We start from the raw sequence: 25,793 nt of genomic DNA, 5'->3' as shown, positions 1-25,793 counted from the left end.
TGTTATTAATTAAAATCCTCTCATGAGTTTTGTAATAGGTACTAAAGATGTGTTACTCCTCAGTAATTATTGGAATTGAAATCGTAGTTTTATGTATTCAGTGGTCTTAATAAATTCTCTTGCTGCGTTTTTGGACAGTTTTGTAATTCTGTTGTTGTTCACCCCCCATTCTCGCATGTTGTTCCAAATGAGATAAATGTGTTGATTGATTGAATTTTGATTTATGAATACTGTGATGGGACGTAGTAGTGTAGTTTGTTGTGTTATGGGATTTTTTAAATGACCAAATCCTTCCAGCTTCACTATACCCCTGTGGTTGACCAAGCCCCTAACAGAAATTAGTAGGAAGAATCTTCGTGGGGGTAAAGGGCAGCCAATGCACAAGGCTGACAAAATTATCACTATCTGGGAGCCTCGACGTCTCACAAACCTCCATGACGTGTTAGTGGGATAGCTTTACCCTGCCTCATAAATACCGCCATTTCATTTACGATTTTAGTGAAATTCGCGTAAATATTTTAAATGTGAGGGAGGAATTGTGAAATTATCGATTGAGCTTTCGGAATAGGACTTTTACCGTCTTTGTGCATAGGTGGGAGCACAGTTTGCATCCCGTCATAGTGCCAACCGATCCGTGATGTGTTGTAATTGTTGACGACAACGGAGTGTCCTAATCGGTCCGAATGGAACCGCTGTCAAACAAAATTGTAACAGCTGACGTACAGTATGCAGTGCTTTGAGTGCTTGCGAGCATTTCAGCAATATAATATGGGCAGTTAACTATTAATTAATACTATATTGTGTGTAGTTTCAGAAATGACCTTACATGTGCAGTGATATACGTGTTATGTTGTAAGTGTTAAGTGTTGGATTTAGAACAAGTGACAGTTAAGAACTGAAGGGATCGTTAGTAAATTGTGGTTAGAACATAAATTCAATATGCCAGAAACAAAATTAAAAACTTTATACGTGGGCAAATCAATTGCAGATTTGAAGAAAATTTTCAATATTGAAGACGTTATTAAAGGAAAAAAAGCAAAAACGTAAGTAAATTTGATGTTTTGACGATTATGTGTTTTTGCAATGTAAATAGAAACAGTATACCGTAGTCACCAATGTGAAATATTTTTAACTCTTCGTTTTACAGGCTCTGTACCACAGCCGACAAGTTGTTTGGTCAAGCAGAACAACATAAGGATTCTGGGGATGAGGAGATGAGTTATGTTTGCTACATGAAATACCTTACAATAGTGACCATGGTTCAGAAGCTAGAAGAGTATAAGAAGGAAAGGGACCATTTCAATCAGTTGCTTGGTGCGAAGAACATAAAAAGTGCACTAGATATGGCAGAAATACTTGCAGGCAGTTTGGAACAAAGGTGAATGTTACATAATTAGTGATAATTTATGTTCATATCCTTTAATGTCCGGAATTTACGTATAATTTATGGGAAAGCTTTGTTCTGCAAGACAATTATAGGTTATTAAGTCAATTTTGCACGAACTAGATCACATTTAATATGATTTTCACACGGTTACATGAAGCTTTCAAACACGAGCCAGGAGCCTTATGTATTTAATTGCAGTAACTGTGTACAAGCATTTATAACATTTCCATTTTGATTTCTGAATGGATTCTGAGAGAACATTGACAGTCAGTGGAATTGTTACAGCATTGTGTTGTAATTGGTTCATTCATAGCATTGGTTCTTGTGTTTTTCCCCCTCCCCAACTAAAATAAATTGTCTTAATTTTCATAATTTTTAAATTCAAAATAAATTTCCTTCTTGAATCTTCCTATGTAAGGGTGTGTAAAGCATGAATTCTCAACCTTTTATGTTTTTCCAGTTATGAATCTAAAACAACTCTTCTGAAAAATTGTCAGTGGTGAAAGTTCCATTCCAGTTTTTGAGCAACACATTATCATCCAAATGACACAGCTTTGTGACAGTGACAACAAATTGTCTTTGAATTGTAGAGGAGTTCAATGACATTGCAGTCTTCACATGCAAATAGACTTATTGATCATGGTTCATTTGAAGCAATTTGGAAGATACATCAAAATTTTGGTTTTGGAATTTTTACGTTACTTTGTTTATATATATATATATGTATATATAGCTTTTGTTGTATATTCTTGTGTAAGAATTAAATTTATTTCTAAAAATCTAAAAAAGAAAATTCCATTGGTAGCAAGATAATGTACAAGAACTGTAGGATTTGCTACTGTTGCAGTGCACATGCCCACTTTTGGTGTTGTAGACTTTCACGCCACCCATCATTCTCTTGACTGCCATGAAAGAGGCTGAGAAAAGTTCTCTTTTCAATGTAGTTTTATTGTTACAATTCATTAACCTCGAGGTGAACATATCTTGAATCTATTTTTAGCTTTTCATCTCATATTGTTTTTCTGTATCAGCATTGTCCAAAGTAGGAGCCATGGAGCCTTTTCCATAAATTAATGATAGTGTCTTTTGTACTATGTACTAGTTACATGTCTGTCAGTGCCATGAAAGTAGCATATTTCTTAATTTTGATAAATTTGGGCCTCATTTAGATATGAATTAATGAACGAGCAACAGAAATTTGAAGCTGAACAGCGAGTTCAAGAAGAGAGAGAGGCAATGGAAGAATTGAAGAGGAAGCAAGTGAAACTGGAAAAGCCAACTGAAGACCCCAGCCCAGCCAATGGATTACCAGGTGATGTAAAGTTTGTGGCATCATAGAATATTGTACTGAATTTTGTGTCTGTCAGAAAACGTGGTACTCTGTCCTGGAAACTGTAGTTTACTGAAGTGGTGCAGGTTAGGAACTGGTAACTGGTAACTGGTAACTAACATTAAGCTTCGATAAAAGGCAGAAGTTTTTTGACCACTTGGGCTGCCATCAGCTTCCAGCAAATTACTCTGCTTCATTTGGTGAGGAAATCCAATTAAAGGAAATCTCAGGATTTTCATGCATGTAAATGTGTGAGATTTGTCACACTCACCTGTAAAAGGAGTGGAAACTGAAGATTATGGAATGAAAAGTTACTTACAGACATTTGGAGATATGTTAAATTTTTTTTTAATTCGCGTAGGGGGGGGGGGTGGAGTCGAATTGGGTCCACTCGGCACGTTGGCCACTGATTGGCCTATTGTACCTGCCCCGGATGATTATGATGATGTAGAATTTGGTGGAATGAAGATTGACAGGGGAAACCAAAGTATTCGGAGAAAACCTGTCCCAGTGTCACCACAAATCCCGCTTGACCAGTCTCGGGCTAAAACCAGCGACTAACGTCTTGAGCTATGGCGTGGCCATACTTGTAAAATTTCAGTGCTTACCAGCTGTCTAGTGTAGCTGTTTTTTATTGGTGCATACCCAAATTTGGTCACCTGTGTGTACCTTTCACATGTTTATTCCCATTCAGTCCAATGATAACTTGCACTGTTGTATGGTGTACTGAGTTCATATTTCATGCATATACCAAATTAGTTGTCACGCATAGTGTTACGTAAAATTAGATACTAGAGGTGAAGTCCTAAAGATGCCAATTTCACATATAAATGATTTAATGTTTCTCTTTCATGCCTAATATCATATACAGTTTGGCAAGAAAAAGTAAGAGCAGAAGTCCTGAGAAGGTGATGAAAGCAAAATACTTTGTTTTCCTCTGGACTGTGATTGCTCAGTCAGTGAAGACTATGAATGTTCAGGGATCAGTTCCTGGCAGGAATTCTGGTCATTGCCATGCTCAGAATAGTTCTATTGACAACTTGATAAATATCAAATGGACCAGAGTTTAGTTTCCTATGGCTAAAAGTGGGACCTCCTCTGTGGTCTAGTGGTCAGAGTTCCTGCCTACGGATCTAGGGGTCCCGGGTTCGGTCCCCGGCGCTACCAGATTTCCTGATAAGTAGTTGGTCTGGAACGGGGTCCACTCAGCCTTGTGAAGATAATTGAGGAGCTACTTCAAGGAAATAGCAGCTGTGGTCCAGAAAACAGATTAACGGACCATTGGGGTCCATTGCGCTGACCACGTGACACCCTCTATCCGCTAAAGTTGGCAGTGACTTCGCTGACAAGCAGTGGTTGCTCGGTCGGAATAGTTCACTTGCGGACTACAGACCACGGAGTTTTTTGTTTTAATGGCTAAAAGTGGCTACTTCATGGAGGTCACTGATGTCCATCATATATTGAAGTTAAAATGTGTGAGAGCTTTGCTTCTATGCCTCCTTTATGCTTTCACAGTACACTAAGCATACAAATCAGTTTTTCTTACACTGTGAAAATGCTCTATAATTTTGGCAATAACTGAAAAGTTGTTAAAGACTGGATAGTTCTTGGGGTAAAGCAGGAGGTGCAAAACTTTGTTCTCTCTGCTCACATTTGTACACATGTATTTTGTGCATATATGCATGTCAGTCATAGCTGTTTACTGTTTAATAGTGTGTTACTTTCTCAGCATTCTCCTTTTTAGCCTACTGGCCTTATTTTGTAAAATAAAAGTAGACTTATGAAATCACCTTGCCATCTGGTGTGTCTGTATGTGTATCATCCCTAACAATTTCTGTATGCCTGGACCAATATTTGTGAATCTTGGTATATACTGTATGTCCAAAAAGTATCCAACTTTATTTCTTTCCGCTGTAAGTAATGGCCAAAGGGGTGGGGAAACTGAGTGTAGCGGTAGAAGGGAATTTCATGCGCATGCATGATTTTTTGCTGACTCGCAACACTGCTAGATGCATCTGTGGCTGCCAGATAGCGAAGTGGTGTTGTGCATCATGAGTACGCACCACTAGGCCAGACTAGGCGCAAGAGACCGGAGCTGTGGGACGTACGCAACTGGCAGCTGCATCATGAAAACGCTCCAGCTCATTCATTGCACCTGATCCAGGGTTTCCTGGCCAAGCATGGCGTATCGCAGGTTCGCCAGGCTCCCTACTCTCCTGACACGGCTCCTTATGATTTCTGGCTGTTCCCGAGATTGAAGACACTGCTAAAAGGCTGCCATTTTGACATTCGCGAGGACATCATACAGAATGTGACGGCGCAGCTGCATGTCATTCCAAAAGAAGCCTTCCAGAATTGCTTCCAGTGATCGCTGGGCTAAGTGTGTGGAGTCACAAGGGGCCTACTTTGAAGGCGATTAGGTATTGTAACCACCCAAATGCAGAACTTTTTTTTCCTGGCCCAAGGTCGGATACTTTTTGGACAGAGTAGTATATCATGCCTCCTGTTGCCATCAGAACAATATATTTCACAAATCCCTCCCATCAATAATACCAACACTGAAGCCTCTCATATTATATTGTTTTATTGACTTCATTAGGCGTACACACTTAAGGTTTATGTCTACTTGTTGTATCAGATATTCAAATTGTATTGAAGGAAAGTATGTGATTATTTTTAAACAGAACTTCTTGTTTACCCTAGCTTAAGGTTTATGTTACATGTGTATTTAACTTGGTTCAATCTTTCATTAGGTGCAAATGATGTTAGTATATCTAGCAGACAACTGCATTCTCTCTTGAAAGATAATAAAACCAACATCCTAATTCTTGATTCTCGGGGAGCTGCCTGTTATGCTGAGTCTCATATGGCTATTGGAAAGTGCATAAATGTTCCAAAAGACATAGTAATACCAGGGTAAGTATTATACTTTGGAACTGAAAAATCATTGAAACATTTTACATAAATAATCGTTTACAGCACTCAGATGTAACCACACAAATTTATAGGCCAAATTAATCAGCTTTCTGTTTGATTTCACATGACTGGGTTGGATTGGTTTCTGTTTTAGTACTACAGTGCATGTGTTTTGAATTGTCAGAATGATTGAATTTATAGAAATATTAAATTGCTTTGCTTAGGTAAATGTGCTATAATATGTCATATGAACTTGAATTTCTCTGTATGTTTGGTGCTAAAAGTTATGACCAGATGGTGCTAATTAGCAGTAAGGAAAATCAATGAGACATACCCAAAGTGAATCCAGGCCAGAAGCTTACGGCAAACGCGTGTAACATAAATGTTGGTGAAACATAAAAGCTATCCCTGTAACAGGCCGTGAAGGCCCATAGGGTTGTGAGACATCAGGAATCCCACATTTTCTCTAGACAGCCAGCTCACAGATGGCAGTAAGATTGTTAGCCTTACACACCAGCCGCCCTTTACTACTGAGCAAGATTCCTGGTACTCGTTTCTGTTAGAGGCTAAGTCGACCCCAGAGCCGTAGTGCAGCTGGGAGAATTAGGTCAATTGAAAAAATTCACCTCATCAGGACTCGAACCCACAACCTTCCAGCTTGTAGCATAGTGCCTCAGCCAACTATGCTACCGCATGCCTATAAATGTTGGTAGAGATTACATAATTTTGGCTTAGTTGACCAGTAGTTATGATAATGTTCAATCTAAGGGTGAGGTAGCCCTAGTTGCTAACGACAAATTTGTGTTAGCATCCAGTGTCACAGGACCTGCCAGTTTTGAGAGAGGGACATGCATCTTGATGATGCTGGCATTTTGGAGTTCACAAGAAAAATACATGTTTCTTGACATCTTGACTTATATACAAGGGTTGGAACTTTAATAGTGGCAACACTGCTGTAGAGACGCCATGCAATGGAACCAAATAATGTTGCTTATACCACACATTATTTACATACCTACCTTACCTCAGAGCAAATGGACTCTCCCTTCCCACAGCATGCGGATGCGCATTGACGAGAAGAACAGAGCCTCGTGTTAGCTGGCGGTCTAATGTAGTGTTGTCGCGATGTTTTCGAAACAGGAACAACGGGGTTGGATAAGGATTGAATGTGCCAGAGGCCATACAACATGACAGTGTCGTCAAGGTCTTCAACAAGCTTGCAGGGAATCTGCATTGCCTTACAGAACAGTGGCAAGGTGGGTAAAAAGCTTCAACAAGGGACGCCAAAATGTGGCAGACATGCGTTGGCCAGGTTGTCCTAGTGTCAGTGAAGAAGAAGTGTGTGCTCTTTCCACATTACTGGAGAGTGATGGATGCCGTATGATTCCTGAGCTGGCCCGAGAGACAGGATTAGCACATACGACTGTGTTTCACATTCTGAAGGAACGTCTGGGCATGAGAAAAATTGCATCACGATGGGTTCCGCATGATTTGACGGAAATATAGAAATGGCTACAATACGATGCTGCTTGTAACCACCTGGAGCACTATGAGCGTGAAGGAGAGGCTTTCTTAGCCGTATCATTACGCTGGATGAGACATGAGCCAAATCATACTAGCCACAAATGAAACACCAATCGAACGAATGGCGTCATTATGGATCACCACGAAAATCAAAAGTTCGTCAGAACCCCAGCAGTGTGAAAGTTATTCTGATTCTCGTGTATGACTGTGATGGTGTTATCCTAACGCATACCGTTCCCTGACAGCAGACTGTCAGTGCACAGTATTACTGTTCATTTTTGGAACACAACCTGCAACCAGCTTTGAGAAAGAAGTGGTGACAGTTTCTGCAGAACCCACCCATCATTTTGCAGGACAATGCTTGGCCACTTGCAGTGCGAGCTGTGGCTGATTTGTTTGATTGATGGGGCTGAGAAGTGCTGTACCATCCACGATACTCCCAGACTTAAGCCCTTGTGACTTCGACTTAATTCCTCAGAAGAAGGAACCACTTCATGGCATTTGCTTCAGAACTGTTCCAGAGATTCTTCAGGCAGTAGACTGCTCCATTCGAACTATCAACACAGCATCGCTGCTAAAGGTATCCTATGACTCCCACATTGCTGGCAACGGGTTATGCACAATGCTGGTGACTACATGGAAGGACAGTAAAACTCCAAAACATGCATCTATTTTGTATCAGTTGTAAATAAATAGTTGCCACTATTAAAGTTCCAACCCTCGTACATAAAGCTTGACAATAAAGTTCGCGAACTCATTGCTATAAAAGTGATACATACTTCATTGCTGAATTTCACTGTGGTCGCCTTCAAAGTACTCCTATTGGGAAGCTATTCACCAATGCGAGCACCTAGTCCACCCTTCAAAACAATTTTGGAACTGGTTTTGTGAAATGGCCTTCAGAGTTGCTGTTGTATTACTCCTGATGTCATCAGTGTTATCAAAATGACTTCTTTCATTATTTCCTTTATCTTTTGAACAGAAGAACGCCATTTGGGCTAGATCCGGTGAATAGAGAGGGTGTTTCAGCACAGTTATTTTTTTACTAGCTAGAAAGTCCCTCACAGACAGTGCCGTGTAAGCAGGTCCTTTGGGACCATTTTTGCACACGCCTTCTTTTCAAGATCTTCAGTTAAGATTATCGTAACTGTTTCTCTGTCAGTGTTCGCTTGCTCTGCTATGCTTCTGACAGTCAGCTGACGATTTTCATGCACAATTTGATGAACTTTAGCAATATTTTATTAAGTTCTGCTCGTTGCCGGCCATCCTGATCTCTCTTTGTCACTGATACTTTCTCTTCCCCTAGAAAACGTGTCACCCACTTATGAACTGCTGTTTTCTTCATAGCATTATTCCAATAAACTTGCAGTAACATCTCTCTAGTTTCACTTCCACTCTTGCTAAGTTTAACAAGAAATTTAACGTTTGTTCGTTTTCTTTAATTCAAGCTCCGACATTCTCATGAGGGCACACCAAAACACATTCAGACAATAATAGACGCCACTCAGAAAGAGACTACCATAGGTCAACAACAACAACACCCCTGTGAAATGCTGATATGCCAATGTCATCAAACCATACTGAGGTTTTTGTCCACTGCTGCCACAGCAAGCACACAGTGGCAAGTTCGCAAACTTTATTGCATGTTGATTTCACTGTGTCCAGTTGTCTGTTTGACTTACATAACAACTTGATAACCACTAAACAGATTTTAACTAAATTTGGTCTTGGGGATGAAGAGTTATATCTTCTGAGATATAACACTGGAAATCTGGTGATAGCCAACCACCATTTCAGAAGAACTTGTGCCTACATTTTCAGAGTTGAAAACTAGGACTGAAACCAGCATGAAGCAGGCCACAAGCAGAGCAAGTCGCTGATGGAAAAATGTAGGATTATATAGAATAGGAGGAAATTTGTAAGCCAACCCATCCATTCCCATTGGCTTACTCTGAGAGGCAGAGTGAACCAATAGGAGGGAAAAGAAAATTAACTAGATTGAGCCCTGAAATGGGCGACTTGTGCAGACATGGGAACATGGAGGAGAGAAGTCATGTATGTGTTGGGCAGAGAACCAAGGGGGAAGGAAGATAAGTTATATATGTTGGTTTTAGCCATGTAGTGGGGGATGAAAAGAGCAAGAACAGTGGAGGGAGGCCAGGAAAGTAAAGAAAGGCTCAGGGTTGATGGATGCTCAGAGAGGGAATTTGACAGTATCCTGATGAGGGCAGCGTGCCCTGGCATATGTGGTCCGGTGAGTAACCCATGTGCAGAATCCTGTGAGGGAGACTTTCGGTGATCATCAGGGAGAAGATAAGAAGTTTCCATGACTTGCTTAGGCAGAAGCCAACCTCCCTGTTAATACTGGGATGGAGTTTGTTTGGTGGGGAGGATGCTGATGTTATGGAGCTGATTGCGGTGCCCCAAGTTTGAGAGTTTCTCCAGAAATTAAAAGAAGTACTTTGTTTTTGTGTCATATTTCAGAAGTTATTGTGACTTGAAACTGGGGAGCTTTTTTTTTTGTTGACTTACTGTATGCTGTTTCCATTTTGCTAACTTTTTCACTGTGCATACATTCATAGCAGTTGGTGTTAATGAATGGTTGTTTTGGCTCATGTATATTTGGTGGAGTAAGTAGTACTTGAAAAAGTTTTTGTTTCTGTCTGTACCAAATTTACTCCAAAATTAGAATGAACAAAAGTATTAAAATTTGATGTAGAAGTCTATTATAAAGTAACCATCATTGTCATGGTCGTCGTTGTCGTCATTGCCATCATCATCATCATCATCATCAACAACAACTGCCAAGATTAATCTTAATAGAATTTGCTGTCTCTGAAATTCAGATAAGAATTTGTCCTCCCATATTCTGTTTGGGCTACCTCATCTTCTTCTTCTACCTTTCAGTGTTCTTATAAAATCTTTTACCAGATCAGCTTTCCACCATTGTTCCCAGATGTTTAAACCAATTTGATATTCATCTGTTTTGTCTAGATTGTATTTGATTAATTACATTGTAAAATCTGAGTACTATTAAATAAATAAAAGATAGAATATGCCAAATTTGAATGACAGAATTTTGATGTAAACTAAATAGGTACTTTGTGTATGTATTTAATCCTCTCATATAATTATCACAATTGCATAATTTATCTTTGATTCAGCAATTATGTCAGAGTTGTTAACCCCTTGTTTACTCATGCAGGACAAGTGCAGAAGCATTGGGGAAGTCACTTGATCCTGAATCAAGACAGTCTTGGGGTGAAAGGAAAAATGCAGATTTGGTTGTGCTGTTGGATTGGTTCACATCAGAAAAATCTCATCGGCCTGGTACCAACCTATACACGCTTAAGAATATTTTGATCAAGGTACATACACCAGGATGACATTTTGGAAACCTAACTCTGTAAGAAAAGTTTAGATGTAAGTTAATGGATTTTCTTTTTGATACTGGCTAAAACTTCTCTGTAATGTGTAATTCAACATTATCAAGTTAACTGCGTGATGTGAGAACAGTTCATCTCAAGTGCCCTTTCAGTATTTTTACTTGACATCATAATTGAATTAATCAACATGTAATTGTTACGAACCATGATGGATTAATTACCTTATATAGTTTTTAAAATTATAAAAGTGTCATTATAAAATAATTAATATAATGAGTAAGTCAGAGGGTTAGTGACAAGTGCAAGGATGTAAGTTCCACTTTTGAGAATCTTACTTAAATTACATTTTCAAATTTATTTTCGTGTGTTCTTGAAATTGGTCATTTGCCACACCTTGATATTAAGAACAAGATTGTTATGTGTAGTTCTTTTACTTTTCATTTTTTTTGCAATGTACTTATTAAACATGATGTACACCCACACATGCATGCATGCATGCACACACCTGTATCTAGATTTAACATTTCCAGAGAACCATTTGTGTTTCTATATTTATTTCTATGGCTTTTTCCCGCCCTTTTTTTCTGTTTGTTTCCTTCTTTTGTCCCTTCTTGAAGATCTTATCTGGTAAAATTTCTGATGTTCCCCCAGCTTCAGAATTCACTCTGTAGTAATCTTAAAGCTTCTTTCTGTTTAATGACATTACAATCTTTTAGTTTTAATTAATGTAAAATCCTGTTGAATTTGAATTTAAAAATATTTCTAAATTGTGAAATAGGTAAGGTACCCTAAAATTTGTTAATTAGTAGGTGTATAGAGATGCTATTTCATAGGTATGTAACATAATTTTTCCCTCAAAGTTTATGGAGTGTAGCCCACTTTATGCCAGTGAATTAAAATTAATCAGTTTCTGCACCTTATTGGTTGTAAAGACTCTGAATTCAGAACTTACTGTAACAAAATGATTACAGAGTTTCACATAGTGTAATGAACAGCCCATTATCTGAACCTGAATTTAAATTTGGTAGAATTTCTTGGAAATATAAGATATGACAAGTGACAGTAAGTTGTAGACTGAAAATAGAAGCATTTTTTTCTATTCCACAATATGACTGCATGAGGGATTTGGCCAAAGATGTGGTCCCAGGAATGTTATGATGCTCAAGTTTCATGATGTTCATGCTGTTTGGACGTAATATTACTGTTTCAGTTTAGCAAATATGGCTTATATTAACCTTTCAATTTACATTATTTTTCTGGTTGCTGCAGCTGTTTATAATGTATTTTTTTGTAGTAATTAGTGTTTTCTTTGTCATCATGGTGCAAAGTATTGAAGAAGAGTGGTTGAGAGGGATTGTCAAGAGAAATTTTAGATATAAATGGTGACAGTGACCTTACAGAAGTGGAATCATGTCTACATTTATGTATATCTCCATATGATGGCCTGCAATGAGGTAGTATCAACTTGGGGGATAAAGGTCATGACTCCATGGCTGGTGGGCCCCTGGAGGTGGCAAACAGCCTAGTATGACGGAGTTCAAAGGCGACCCACTAAGGAGTGAATAGGGCCAGGGTGCTGGCTCAACTTAGACTAGAAACACCTGTCAGGATGGCTGAAAATGTCACTGGAACATCACTGAGAGCAGTCCCATATACAAGAGTTACTTGGCTCAGTGGAGCTTCCTGGTGGTGGGAAACAATATGCTGGAGTGCCACTGGGATTCAGCTGATGGTCAGTCCAAGACAGTCCAAATCATTCTACCTGGAGCAAGATGAAGGAATTACTGGAAGAGCTCCATGGAGAATCTTCAAGAGATCAAATGGATGTCAACAAAACCATAGCCAAAGTCAGGCAATGGCAATGCTGGCTACACACAAGGGACAATGTCAGGAAGTGGAGCCAACAGTGTGACACCTTCACAGCATGCCAAGATCTTGAAACTTGCAACCAGGGTCTAATGAATGAGAATAATGGCAGGGCACCATGTTGGAGGATCACCAAGGCCAATGACAGGATGAAGGACCACCACTTAGCCAACTCCACTGGATTCCAGGAAGGAGACCAAGTTTGGTTGTACAGCCTGGACCAGGGGAAAGTCACCAAAGCCTCAGTCACCTTTAGAAAGCTCTTGCAACATGATCACCCAGATCATTTATACAGGCTACAGGGTTCAACATCATCCCAGGGTGGGTAAAGAAGGTATGAGGGATCTTAAAAATTATTCCACACTTCTTATTTTACAGCCCTATTTTAATGATGATTACAATAACAAAATGAATAATTTTTCTATATAATCATCCTGCTTTGCAACAATATTTTCCCAGCATCCTGTGACTTCTTAATATCATAATCATAGAAAGTCTTTGGTTGCACATATAGCCACTGATGCACCACCTTCTTTACATCCTTGTCACATCGAAATCCTTTCCCTCCTAGAGCTTATTTAAGCAGTCCAAGCAGGTGAAAGTCAGATGGCACCAAATATCTACTATGAGCTCAATGTTCCATGACTTCCCACTTCAATTTTCTAACCATTTCCAATGTTCGGGCTGCAGTAGGGGGACGGGCATTGTTTTGCAACAACAGAATGTCCTCTGACAGTCTCCCTCTTATTTTAGAGCAGATTCCAGGCTTCAGCCCTCTCTGAAGTATGTTACAATACGTTGTACTTGTAACATTTGTTCCACATTTCAGGTAGGTCTCATGGATAGGCCCTTGAGAACCCCAGAAGATGGTCAACATCAACTTGCCTGCCAATTGATGCATCTTGAATTTCTTTGCAACAGGAAATGATGGATGCTTCCATTCCATGCTCTTCCACTTGGTTTCTGGTTAATAGCGGTGAATCTAGATTTCATCATCTGCAACAATCTGTTGCAGACAGTCATCACCTTTTTTTTGTGAAAATGAGCCAGGTGACAGGAACAAATTTCTAAGCACATGTGTCTATACTCATCCATCAGTTCCTTAGTTACCCACCTGGTGCACACTTAATGGAACTGAAGGTTATCATACACCACAGAATACACAGACTCAAAGCTGATCTTGAAGTGTTTCACAGTTTTGCTGACCATCACTCTTCTGTTTTGAAGAATCAGTTCCCTAGCTCTTTCTTTATTCTGTTAGGTTGTGGCTGTGGTTGGACAACCTGAGTGCTCTGCATCAGTCACACTCATATGGCCATTTAACATTTCAGTCCACTCATACACAACACTATAAGAGAGAGCATTGTTCCCATACTGAGCACACATGAGCTGATGTATTTGTCCGCCTGATACACTTTCTGCCCACAAAGAAATGTATCACAGATCATTGCTCCTTGGTGCAATTTCCAAGTTTCTCTACCGTGTCCACCCTCTCACCCCCACCCCTCCCCCTCTTTCAATTTTCTTCAAAAATATAAAAGTATGGAAACTTTTTGAAGATCTCTTGTAGTAGCACACCACCTGGGCAGACCAGCGCTATAATTAGAGGCTGCTCATGATGGGCAGCCTTGAGGAGGGAGCAGTATCATGTGAGTGAAGGGAGATAGGAGCATATTCATGCACTGGTCTTTTGAGAAACGGCAAGGCTCCCCCATTCAAGATGGTTCTTGAAGCTGCTGAAGACCAAGTTGGTGAAGAACCTGTGAGAAGTTTCCAGAATGACTTCACTTGGGTATAAGTGTTGTGAAGTTGGTGAGTTATGCAGTTGAGTTGAGTCTCATTGTGTGGCAGAAGCAGCATACAGCATTTATGTGTGGAGAAACAGTGTGTACTATGAGACAGTTAAGTTTGGCAGTGACAAGGTGCACAGTATGTGTGGTAGTGCAAGAGAAAGTAGAAGTGTAGCTGACAGTGCAGCAACTTGCAAGGAGTTGAGTGAAAGATGGAGAAAAAGGCAGTTCAATGGTGTTAAGTGAAATAGTGGTTGCCTAGGCAAGCCAACATCAGGATCTGAAGTGGCCGCTGATAATCATACAGTAACTGTTCCAAAACACAAATACATCATAATATTCATTATTTCTTTTAAAGTTCTAATTGTACCAAAAACTATAAAATCTGTGTGCTGTAACTGTTTTCAGTTTCTAAAATATTTGTTTTCTTTTTTCAGATTAGTAGTTAACCTGTGATCTATTTTATAATGTGATAATATTTGTATGTCCAGTATTTCCATGAACATAGTTGAAACATGCCCTGCATCAAATCTGTTCTCATTTATTTCGTCTCTATTCAAAATTCTTTTCTGGCATATATAAAATGGTAAAAGATACTCAAATTCAGCCAGTGGACAGATTTAGGCTAGTACCTGGTTCATATGTTGTAAGAGTTAAAATAGGAATGTTTCTTCATGGCTTAACAGGTTGATAAGATCTGACATCCTCTAAAACTCTTCTTTAAAATGCTCATCAACCCAGATATTGCACATAATTAAATATTAGTAATATTTAGAGCAGTGAACATGGTGTTGAGGAGAATATTTGGACCAAAGAGAGATGAAGTGACAGGAGGTTGGAGAAGACCGCATAAGTTGTACACTTCTCCAAGTGTAATTCATTATTATTCATTATTGGAGGGGGTGGGTTTCCCCATGCACTGCGACCAGTTGTTGATCTATTGTACGTCCCCCTTTGATATTCTACCAGTCGCCATACCCTTCAGGTACTGGTGCTCGCTATCAGCCCCGTTCAGTCAGCGAGTTCGGCCCCTCTACTGGCAGTGGTACCTGATACTTCCCCATTTACCGGAGGCATTGGAAACTACTTGGGTGGGAAACTTTTTACCTAATTTTGCTCAGAGGTCTCCTAGAGACATGAGGATCTTTTACGTGCCGTAAATCTACGACATGGGACCCATGGCTTAAAGTCCCTCCCAGAGGACTTGTTCCCTAAATTTTTCCGCCCTTAAAAATTCCACGACCTCTGCCGGGTTTGAACTCTCGTACCTTGAGTCATGATGTGGGAATGTTACCCCTAGACTATGGAGGCCGCTTCTCTGAGTATAATTAGAATGATCAAGTCAAGAAGGATGAGATGGGCAGAGCATGTAGCATGAATTGAGGAGATGAGGAATGCATATAGCATAGTGGTGGGAAAGCTGGAAGGAAGGAGACCACTGGGAAGACCAAGATGTAGGTGGCTGGACAATATTAAAATGGATCTTAGAGAGATGGGATGGAATGGATTGGATTGATCTGGCTCAAGATATGGACCGGTGGAGGGCTCTTGTGAGCACCGTAATGAGCCTTCGGGTTCCATAAAATGCTGGGAAGTTCTTGAGTTGCTGCACACTTGGCAGCTTCTCAAGAAGGTCAGCTCCATAAGTGAGTGAGTGATTTAGAACATTGTGCTTTAATTTCTCTTTTCAGGCAGGTAGACATACTACAAGTATGTATCCCAGCCAGATGGAGATTACAATGTTTGCCTTACTCTCTGGGCTTGTGCTGATTGCTGTGTTTTGGGAGTGAGCAAGCTTTGCAAACAGAACTAACCTTAGAAGAAATGATCTAAAGGGTTCTGATGATCATGTATAACACTCAGAATTAACTGGGTTTTTGGGCTTGTCCCATCATCCAGTGTCTAGAATACCAGACAATGGAAAAAGTCCAAAAACCCAGTAATTTTAAGAAATGGTCTGTTTTCAGTGGGATCCTGGTATCATCTACAAGTCTCCCCCACTTATTCTGGATGGAGGATATGAAGACTGGTTACTGACATACCCCATGCACACTACAAATCCCCACGTGAAAGTACCATTTCATGATAGTCTGACAGAAGTGAATGATCTCTTAGGTAATCTAGAAAAGATTCAGTTGAAGGTAAACCTGTATCATACAGTATAATCCAATTAGTATAGAAGTGACAGTATGAATAGTAAGGTAAAATGGTCTATAGTAAAAGTTGCATTATTTGATACTCTAAACCCCAGAACTTTACATTAAATGGCCTATTTCATGTAGTAGCAATTCAGACGTTTGTTGTGTTAACCATAACCAGAACTAAGGCTATTTGGAATCCAGTATGAATGAACACACTTATGGGAGAACAACATTATTGTCTATAGGATCATCAGTGAATGGAATATGTTTTCTTGTTCTCTTGCTGCTTAGAATGCTTGTGATCCTTGTTCAGATAAGATGTAAACATCTACCGTTGTAAGTTTTGAGGTTTTCACGGCGATGACAATGAAGAAAGTCATCTTCTGGGTTTAGGCACCGTGTATTCTTCGTTTTGGCCGACGTTTCGGAGGAACGTAGCGCCTCCATCTTCAGAGCAGTTGAATGGCTTGGAATGCGGAGAGCAGTAGCTGTGGTGATAGGATGTCAAATGTGCTGCTTATATACGAAGTAGGCAGCAGCCATTCAACTGCTCTGAAGATGGAGGCACTACGTTCCTCCGAAACGTCGGCCAAAACGAAGAATACACGGTGCCTAAACCCAGAAGACGACTTTCTACCGTTGTAGTTTGAACCATTCATTGCACTCACTGTTTCTTGTGATTGTATAACTGAAAATATTTTGGTGATCTGTACATTGTAGCCTCCAGTATTCCTTGCACCTTCTGTTTCCTTCTGTCCTATTCTATTCTAAATGAAAGGTTTTCTTCTGGCTGTATTGGCAAAATGTAGGTTATGGAATATTTTCCAAGACCACAGTAATAAAAAAATTGGAATACATATGTTTTGTGACAGTGAAGATTCATATTGCAGTCTTTTGGATTATGACATGTGTAGTCTGGTAGGTGGATACCAACTTTTCCAGGAGCATGCTGCATTCATTTTCATCTACCCTGAAGACAGAAGTGGTATACTCCTCTGAAATGTTGGTATTCGCCTTCCAGAATAGATAGCTTCAACCCAGAAGACCACAAGAAGAACACCCTGTTCCCCATCTGTTCTGGGTAATAAGGTTTTTACAGTGTATTTTATTTAATTTTTGTGTAAGACAGTGGTGTGCTATCAATAAGGAAGGCAATGTTATGGGTAATTGTAAATGGGGAAATTATGCCATATAACAACCTAGTAGAGATTTTCTTGCTGTTTTTCGAATTGATCTGACACAGCATCCTGTACACAACATTATGACCTATTTATATCCCTTCATTGCCGCACAGAGGTGAAAATTAACAATAGTTTTCACATTAAATGTAGCACATAGTTAAGTATGTGGGCTCAAGAATATGTCAACATAATAAAGAAACAAAATAAAATATTGGAGACTGACCGTACAGATTCTATTAATTGAACACTAAGAACCGTATCTTCATAAAGTTGGCCATCACCTTGTTTAACAGTAGATCCATTTACACTGGATTGACTCACTTGCTTCTAGCGTAAAGCCAGATATCAGTGGGAATGTCTGTAATCCTTCAGGGGTCTAATACTTTCTCTATTTTTAACAAATTTAAAACCTGTTAAATGAGCTATTAAACCATTAATTTTTTTTCGCCCTAAGGTATAAGACTGGTGGTACTATTCCTTTATGCAAGGTATTGTGTTTCAATATGATTTATTTTCAGAATTTTTGTAATAAACAATGAACATATGGCTTTACAGGTGGTGTGGAATACCCCAATTTTTTGGAGTCACCTCAACCAGCCATTGACCGTACGTCTAAGCCACAATTTGGTGGAAAAGGAAGTCTTTTGGAGGATAATATAAACACTATACAAGTAGCAATACCAGACAGTGTAAGTGAAGGTCAGTCAAGGGTAACCAGCTTTTCATCAGACAGAACAAAGGACATTGTGAAGCCAGGAGTGGATCGGGGGTCCAAGGCTGCAGCTTTGCAGACATATGAGGAACGGAGTCGGGAGATAAGTGAGCCGCTGCTTTCTGAGATAGAAAAGAGAGCACAAAAGTTAGAGGAATCTGAACTAAAAGCAGAGCGTGAGCGAGAGATACTGCGTATCAGCAAGGAGAAAGAAGCAGAAGAGGAACGTGTACGACTGCTGCAGAATAGAGAGGAAGAGCTTCTACTCAGCATTGCTAAACTAGAAGAGAAGCAACAGGACCAGGTAAACAGTATTTATCTTAAAACAGGAGAAATGGAAGAGGCAGCTCATCTTAATTTGCAAGGTATGTTGAGTAATTAGTGGTAGAGTCTGTACCGTAAAATACTGTGCATCGAGGACAGATTCTTGTTAGCAATATAGTAAACAGCCACAGTAACAATCATTAAATCACCATTGTCACTATCTTGACTAGAGCCTTGGTTAAATTTGTATTAAAAATGAGCTACAACTTTTTCCTCTCTATAACAGCTTAATTTATTTCTCCAGTTTTATAATACTTTGGTGTATAGACCTGTTGCTAAGTGATGACTGTGTAAACAGTGGCCTCTGCTGTGTAGCACCCTCAGCAGACACATGTGTAGTGACATCATGCAACAGTAGATGAGGTGTTGCAGGGAACATTCTCTGTGGGTCTGCTCCGAGGTTATATGACTTGACCAACCGAGTTCAGTTCAGCGAGTGAGTGCAGTGCAGTCGAGAGTTCAGCTGTGGAGTATTACCCAGCAGGCAGCTGGACCAGAAGATTCAATATCAGGAAACGTCTAGTAAAAACATTGCAAAGGAATAGCCATTGTTGAGAGCTGTCACCAAGTAAAGACTAGTGAAAGCAAACTGAGAAGGCTTTATTTTTTATTGCTAGTGGGGTGAGACTAAGTCCCTTATACTGCGGCCACTTCTGGCCTATTATACCAGCCCCAGATGATAGGTGAGGGTGATTGTGGAGCAATTGGTGGAATGAAGATTGGCAGTGGGGTGAGACTAAGTCCCTTATACTGCGGCCACTTCTGGCCTATTATACCAGCCCCAGATGATAGGTGAGGGTGATTGTGGAGCAATTGGTGGAATGAAGATTGGCAGTGGGGTGAGACTAAGTCCCTTATACTGCGGCCACTTCTGGCCTATTATACCAGCCCCAGATGATAGGTGAGGGTGATTGTGGAGCAATTGGTGGAATGAAGATTGGCAGTGGGGTGAGACTAAGTCCCTTATACTGCGGCCACTTCTGGCCTATTATACCAGCCCCAGATGATAGGTGAGGGTGATTGTGGAGCAATTGGTGGAATGAAGATTGGCAGTGGGGTGAGACTAAGTCCCTTATACTGCGGCCACTTCTGGCCTATTATACCAGCCCCAGATGATAGGTGAGGGTGATTGTGGAGCAATTGGTGGAATGAAGATTGGCAGGGGGGTGAGACTAAGTCCCTTATACTGCGGCCACTTCTGGCCTATTATACCAGCCCCAGATGATAGGTGAGGGTGATTGTGGAGCAATTGGTGGAATGAAGATTGGCAGGGGAAACCGAAGTACTTGGAGAAAACCTGCCCCAGCACCACTTTGTCCACCACAAATCCCACTTGACCAGACCCGGGATCGAACCCAGGCCACCGCGGTGGGAAGCCACCAACTAACCACTTGAGCTATGGTGCGGCCCTGAGAAGGCTTAGTTTGGAAATTAGCGATAACCCTACAATTAATTGTTGTTATGAGATGAGTGTTTAAGTGCAGTAAATCCAACCCAAAATCCATCTATAAGTCACGCACATCCCCTACATGTGATGATAGTAGCAAACCCTTATGTGATATTTAAGTCTTATATATGGGAAAGTGTTACCCTGAACTGAAAAAGGATATACTAATCTCTTATATTAATATTTCCTAAACTGTTACCACTGGCAGAAATAAAGTAATAGAACAGTATGTTGCTTAAGTAATTGATTTAAGATTCTAGTATAATTTAAAATACATCTCAGAAAGCTTGTGCCAAATTCTAAACGATTGTCCAGACATCCCATAGTTCGCTTTTTGGTGCATATTGGCGGTGGTCTGAATGTGTAATAAATAGTGCTTAAGTCAATTATTACAAGTACTGCATATCATGAGGAGTTTAACATAAGTAATATTAAATATGGGGAAATTCTGCCATAGTAAAAATAGACTGTAGTGGTGTGTGCGCATGTGTAGATTGATGGGTTGGTAGGGATATGGAAGGACACAGTCGTATTCTTAAGTTTGTGTTTTAACAGTTTACAAATGTTTCAACAAAGTGCAAAAGTGAAATGTAACCAAACCAACATACTAGGCTCTCAAACTTTAAGAATTTTTCTTTTCAGTGTTTTGTTTACAGCAAAGTTCTGAAACATTTGATGTACTCCATAACTCTGTATTTGTTATAATAAGCAAAATGTTATTATTGTTATGTTTTCAGGAAGCAGAAAAGCAACAGCTCAGGGATCAGTTAGAGCAATTTAAACAGGCAGATAAAGAGAAAGCAGACAAGGCACAGAGTCAGAAGGAAGAAGCTGAGAGAAAGGAAGAAGAAAGAAAAAGGCTAGTCAAAGAACAGGAAGAGAGGTAAATAGTTATTAAGTAGTTCTGTGTAAGTTTGTTTAGTGTATACAAATATCCCAGCTGAGATGTAATGGCACATAGTCTGGTAGAAGTTTACTGATTTTTAAAGGAAGGTACTGCCTCCATATTCTTTGATCAGCCTATATGATGCTACATCTCACAAGTTATTATTCCATTATGTGTGATTGTGAGCACTGTGAGAACCTCAAATTTCACATCTCAGGCAGTTGCCTATTTCGTCTTTTACTGTGATCATTCTTTGCAAGTAGAAATACATATCTACCAATGTGATAACTGTATTTTCTGTCACATGTTACAGAATTACATTTTTATTCAAAACAATTTTTGTTTCATTTACATAAGGATCTTGTCTAATATGAATATGTAATATAACAATGCTTGCCAGACCCAAAGGAAAATTGAACTTTGAATGTTTTTACAGTGTAGCTACTCACATACAATGAACCCCTGATTTAAGGGTCCCCATTTTAGGCTTTTCTGTATTTAAGGTACTTTTTTGTGATCCCAGCTGAAGCTCCATATACCTAGTGTATTATTTTCCTTGATTTAGTGATTCTCAAATTAAGGACATAGCCTCATATTACATGTGGAACTTTGATTGCTGCACGTTTTGCATTCTGGTTTAGTGTTGAAGGATTTTTTTTTTGTGTGTTTTCCACTTTGCATGTGTCCAGTCATGCAGTGTTGAAAATCATCATCTACACATGATGCCATGCAGCACAGCTGTTACTGCCCATTCTTTGTACATTCCCTACATTGATAAGAAGTAGGATACTGTGCATTCACTCTATGGTAGTGTGGCCATAGTCTTACTGTGTGTTATCGTTATGCTGAGTGCAATTATTGTAATTTTGTAGAAGTGATTTTTAAATAATGAATGGCCATGACATTGGAAAGACAGACGCTTACAATAGGCAAGACGGTTGCAATTGTTCAGGAGGTGGAAAGGAATCTATGCCATGAATTGAATTGAGAAGTGTCTCAAGCTAGCTGCATTGTTGATAAGTAGCATAATGCTACAGAAAGCTTCAGTACTTAAAGACAAAGGTCAGTGTGGGGCAACCTGTTCCAACATGTTCCAACATATGGGGAGGCAGTTGCTGGCTTTGAGACTGTGCAGGAGTACCTGATTTCATTTCAAACTGATGATGCTAGTATGCATTGACTGACTCAGTTGGAGGACTCGCTCTTCATCCATCGGTCATGTTAGACAGTGCAATGTACTCTTTTAGATTACTCATAGAAGTAACCTGTGTAGTTGTGTACTTGCATTTCTTCTTTATGTTTTTTACCATCATAAGACATTTTAACTTCTTGTTTGCCAGTGTTCTTAATAGCTGGCATTTAACATAGTCTTATTCATTGCTATGATTTAATATAGGTGTTCCATGTTTTTGAAACAGCTTTTATTCATTCCACTTATGACTTTAGATTTTCTTCCCAGGTGTGATTGCAGACCCTGCTATGTGATTTATATTTTGTAAACTGATTCTATTATATGATGAATGTGGTGTTGAAATGTATGCGTGATCTTAATAAATTTGTAACATTGTAGTACCCAGGGACAGTTTTTTAATTTAGATTTTCTAAGTCTTCCAGTTGCTCAGAATAAGGTTCTGGCAATCACTCTTTTATCATTAGGCATTTAACTTAATGTACACAATTTTTCAGCATTCAATTAATCAGTAAGAAATAGTAATTAATGAACTCTCTCTGTATGTCATTTGTCTCCTGGTACAGCAGTATTATGTACCTAGGGTTAGTGGCTGTTGAATGTAGGGACACTGTCAAGAAGTTAAGAAAGGGGACAGTTTCCATCGACTCACATCTCTGAATGATGTCAATTTACAGAATAATAGCAAGATTTCTGTATTTCAGAATAGAAAGGTAAATCTAACTTGATCAGAAACATACTCACAGGAGCACTTCAGCCAATGTCAGTTCAGAGTGTCTGTTAATAAACTTTATTTATACAATTAAAATATGCTCAAATTATGTTAATTATCATAATAGAGGAAAAGCCTTTGTCAGCTTGATATCTTGAAACATGTAAAGTGAAAGTAAATGAAACAGGTGTAAAGATCTGGTTATCTGTCTGTTTGCTCTTGTGTATGGAGTAGTGTAGGTAGCTGTGATCAATACCTAGTTGCCCATTTCAAGTGGGAATTAATTCCACAACTAACTAGCATGCAACTCATATGAAGAAAGACAAACAGTAGGGTAATTCCCTATCATATGAAGGCAGCAGTTGACATGACTACCTGGAATTTCAATGACATTTTATAAGTCTAATGAGTAGGTGATAAATATGATGGCTTTCTTTCCTGTGTCACCTAATTTTAGAGTTATTGCATTTTCAGCTATCTTTCACATTTCTGGCACTTTGATTTACTAAAATGAATATAGCTCTGGTTCTAATTAAGGCAGAGAGCTTGCTCTTGTACTGACTGAAAGCTCTTAAGTTGGGCTTTCATCTGAGTAACTGCTCACATATTTCAGGGCATATTAACATTTTGACCTTTACCATTGCCCTTGATTTATAAAAGAATGTATAGCCAGATTTATAACTGTCTTTCAAAAAACATTTTGTGGTTCTCTAAGTACATATTTGAATAATTTCATGTTGGAACATTGATGGATTGAGGAGATACATGTTTGTTTATAACTACAGGTTACATATGTATTGTTATAATTATTGACCTTTTGGACATTGTACATCCTCCTGTTTCAGTTTAATAAACAATTTGGAGACTGTATTGTGCCCCTGTCCTTGGAGACAGGACCGTCTCTATCAGTTGGGCACGACTGAATAGGCTTTTCATCTGAGGACAGAGGCAGAGTCTAGTATCTAAAATATTGTTTTAAATCAAAAAAAGGATAATGGATAATGTCCAGAAAGTCAATTATATTACTATACAATCGTCACAAAATTTTAACTCTTATGTATGTATTGTTGGTCACCTGGATTAAATATTACAGTAAGCTACACAGGTAACAAAACATTAATAAGAAAACAAAAATGAAACTTGACAGTCTTATTAATTAAAATATTAAAACTAATTTTTCCATTTGAATAGGAAATTTTACCTTTAAGGGCAGCTATTTACTGTCTGCAAAGACTTGCTTTCTAGTTTCTCAGTGGTGCAACAGGATCTCATGTCGCTGGTGATGTATGTGTGACCCGTTGCAATTTCTGGTTGCACTTCTGAACCTGGAATTCACAAAATGTCTGGCCGTGAAAGGTTTACCGGAATGAGAGGAATGCAAAATGTTTGTTGAATTTCATTCTCATTCACTTGTAACACACAATCAAGCAACCATTTTCTGTCACAATGGCAAGTTACAAATCCTCTGATGTTTTTCATTTGATACTTTTCATCTTGCAACTGTACTATAGGCGTGTGTATGGTGTTGAAGACATTTTATTCTGAAAACACTTATCCGAACCTGGGTTTTTGATGCATGAATGATACAGTGTATTTTTTTAATACCCAGAAGTGGTCAAGCTTTCCTGAGCCTCTATTCAAGCATTATTGTTTGTTTGCTGTGGTCTTCAGTACTCAAACATGATTGAGGAAATCTTTACATCTCACTCATAAAGTTTTCATGGCATCGTGATATGCTTCTCATAAGGACTTTGTATACTTGCCAGTCATGCCAGCCTTTGAGAGTTCCCCCAATCCCATCACACGCATCTTTGCTGTGTGATGTGTGTTCATACCAAAATCATTGTGATAACAGAGGTTGAAACAATTTTTTATAGTGTGAGGCAGCACCAGGAGAGAAATAGAAATTCTATTCAAATATTTAATTTTTTCCAGAAGGAAAGCTGCCTAATTTGCTTTGAAACAGATGTACAAGTGCACTGTCATGCTGTAAACAATCTGATATAACAACAAAACTGATGTGCTCTATTATTTCATTTTGTGAATAGTATAGGCCGCAGATGGCCTCCGTAGTCTAGGGGTAACGTTCCCACCTAATGACTCAAGGTACTCAGGTTCAAACCTGGCAGAGGTCGTGGAATTTTTAAGGGCGGAAAAATCCAGGGTACAAGTCCTCCGGGAGGGACTTTAAGCTGTGGGTCCCATGTTGTAGATGTACGGCACGTAAAAGATCCTCATGTCTCTAGGAGACCTCTGAGCGAAATTAGGCAATAATTTCCTGCCCAAGTAGTTTCCAACTCCTCTGGTAGATGGGGGAAATATCAGGTACCGACGGCCGACCTTGTTGGCTGAACGGGGATGATAGCAGGCACCAGTACCGGTAGGGTATGTGGACAATAGAAATTAAAGGGGGATGCACAATGGACCAATAACTGGTCTAAGTGCATGGGGAAACCCACCCCCTCTAATAATAATAATAATAATAATAATTCAATTCAATTCATGTTTATTTACGTGCAATAACTTAACAGCACAGTGGCCAATTACAAAGTTAGCACGAGTATATAAGGTACAGATAATAATTAAAACAAAATACAAATATGAAAAATAAATCTGTGAACATAAATCTAAAGAAGACTGAAATATATACATATATTTATGAAATATTACGAATGTTGCTAATACTGTTAGTAACTAACTACTAAGATAAGACACCTGGGAGTGATAGCATAAAATTAATACAATTAATAACAAGTCAATAAATTAAAACCAATTACATAAGAAAATTAAAGTTAGCCGAGGTATACACATTTGTAGTGAATGAAAACACTAATCAAGTAACACCGTAAAATGTTTGGTACATGCTTGTAAAATATGATTCAGAGAAACCGTTCCGTCTGCAAATATATCGAGATCTTTACCCACCACGCTGGTAGCAAGGGCGCACCGAGAAGAGGGACAGTGTCGTTTTGAGGGACGAACGCTAAAAGTAGAGAAGTCTC

At 39.2% G+C, this 25,793-nt stretch overlaps 1 protein-coding gene and 1 long non-coding RNA gene across 3 annotated transcripts in view; one reads left to right on the top strand and one right to left on the bottom strand.

Moving 5' to 3' along the window:
* The first annotated feature begins 670 nt into the window (after window positions 1–670).
* The window catches only part of LOC111867393 (ubiquitin carboxyl-terminal hydrolase 8), a 48,864-nt gene continuing 23,741 nt past the window's right edge, over window positions 671–25,793 (top strand). For both annotated transcript variants that reach the window (XM_023857203.2, XM_023857202.2), the window contains exons 1-8: window positions 671–1,043; window positions 1,148–1,378; window positions 2,557–2,699; window positions 5,471–5,633; window positions 10,363–10,525; window positions 16,167–16,314; window positions 18,077–18,537; window positions 20,742–20,887. In XM_023857203.2, the coding sequence (XP_023712971.1) occupies window positions 940–1,043; window positions 1,148–1,378; window positions 2,557–2,699; window positions 5,471–5,633; window positions 10,363–10,525; window positions 16,167–16,314; window positions 18,077–18,537; window positions 20,742–20,887 (1,559 nt within the window). In that variant the 5' untranslated portion in view covers window positions 671–939. The remainder of the gene's footprint in view (window positions 1,044–1,147; window positions 1,379–2,556; window positions 2,700–5,470; window positions 5,634–10,362; window positions 10,526–16,166; window positions 16,315–18,076; window positions 18,538–20,741; window positions 20,888–25,793) is intronic.
* LOC117282555 overlaps window positions 18,544–25,793 on the bottom strand; it is a 39,425-nt gene continuing 32,175 nt past the window's right edge. Inside the window, exons 2-3 of the long non-coding RNA XR_004513343.1 lie at window positions 23,993–24,116; window positions 18,544–19,076 (exon numbers count right to left, since the gene is read on the bottom strand). This is a non-coding gene — a long non-coding RNA (uncharacterized LOC117282555). The remainder of the gene's footprint in view (window positions 19,077–23,992; window positions 24,117–25,793) is intronic.

Source organism: Cryptotermes secundus, unplaced genomic scaffold (assembly GCF_002891405.2).
Source record: "Cryptotermes secundus unplaced genomic scaffold, Csec_1.0 scaffold350, whole genome shotgun sequence".
Taxonomy (NCBI): Eukaryota; Metazoa; Arthropoda; class Insecta; order Blattodea; family Kalotermitidae; genus Cryptotermes; species Cryptotermes secundus.
This window is presented reverse-complemented; position numbering and strand designations above follow the sequence as displayed.